Below are 1,284 nucleotides of genomic sequence, written 5' to 3' on the forward strand. Positions count from 1 at the left end.
TATATAAATGAAAAAAAAACTATATAAAAAATATGTGTTATGTCTCAAGTGCACTGGCATGAACTTAAGTATATAAATGCCAATAACTCTTTGCATGCACTTCGTTAATAATAATTAATCAATTCATGCAGTGGATAATGCACTATAAATTATTCTAAATTTATAACTACTCAACATTATAATTGTTCATCATGATTTCTCACAGTTTAAATTTTTGTGAACTAATAATATAAAATAATTTTATATTGTTAACATATAAAAATTATTCTCTTAATATAATACCTTACATTTTTTTTTTCCTTTAACCTTAGGTTATAAATATTTAAAAATTGGTACCACTCCATTCAGGAGTACCAAAATAGACAAAAATTTAGAGGATGACATTGTAAAAAGTTTAACATTAATATTAATATATTTAAAAAAATAAAAAAACACCAAAAATGATGATAGTAGTAGTTGAATTACATCAATAAAGCAATCATGGAAGAAGAGGCGAAGAATAGAAGCACCAAGGCGTTGTTCTTTGGCCACAGCATCTTCAACAACAGATTTCACAGCATTGAAAACTTGTGGACATTTTCTACAATAGAAATTCTCTGAAAGTAGATGGGCTGAAGAAGAGGTTCCAGCAAGAAGAACAAGAACAAAGACAAGGAATAAAGAAGAAGAAGAAGAAGAACGAAAAAGTGTCATATTTGTTTGTTTTTTTTTTTTTTTATGTGAAAGTATATATGATGATTTGATGAATAAAGAGTATAGTGTGAGACTCCAATATATAGAGAGTGTAAACTCATGATTAATTAATTCTCACCTAATTAGCTAGCATCTATATTGATCAAATTAAATATAATAAAATGTATTGCATGGCAATAACAGTGTCACCTCTTGAAAATTTTGATTGAATTGATAGATTGATTAGTAATAATTAAGTATTGGTTTAATTACTCTGTTGGTACTATAGTTTCGTAAAATTTTCAATTAGGTTCTTATACTTTTTTTTTTAATTGGGTCCCTGCACCAATTTTTTTTTAATTAAGTCCCTCTTAATAGTAATTGACTTAATTTTATAGGGACTCAACTAAAAAAAAGAATTGGTACAGAGGCCTAAATAAAAAAAAAAAGTGTAGAGACCCAATTAAAAAAAAAATTTTTGGTGCAAAAATTCAATTAAAAAAAAAAAAAAAAGTATAAGGACCTAATTAAAAATTTTGCGAAACTATACGGAGCAAACTAATTAAACCTTAAGTATTTTTGAAGATTTTCTCTCATCCACTTCTGATCTCT

At 26.2% G+C, this 1,284-nt stretch overlaps 1 protein-coding gene across 1 annotated transcript in view; it reads right to left on the reverse strand.

Annotated features, from left to right (window-relative positions):
* The window catches only part of LOC107643176 (peroxidase 4), a 4,013-nt gene extending 3,246 nt beyond the window's left edge, over nucleotides 1-767 (reverse strand). The window contains exon 1 of the mRNA XM_016346789.2: nucleotides 466-767. Coding sequence (XP_016202275.1) covers nucleotides 466-693 — 228 coding nt within the window. The 5' untranslated portion in view covers nucleotides 694-767. The remainder of the gene's footprint in view (nucleotides 1-465) is intronic.

Source organism: Arachis ipaensis, chromosome B01 (assembly GCF_000816755.2).
Source record: "Arachis ipaensis cultivar K30076 chromosome B01, Araip1.1, whole genome shotgun sequence".
Taxonomy (NCBI): Eukaryota; Viridiplantae; Streptophyta; class Magnoliopsida; order Fabales; family Fabaceae; genus Arachis; species Arachis ipaensis.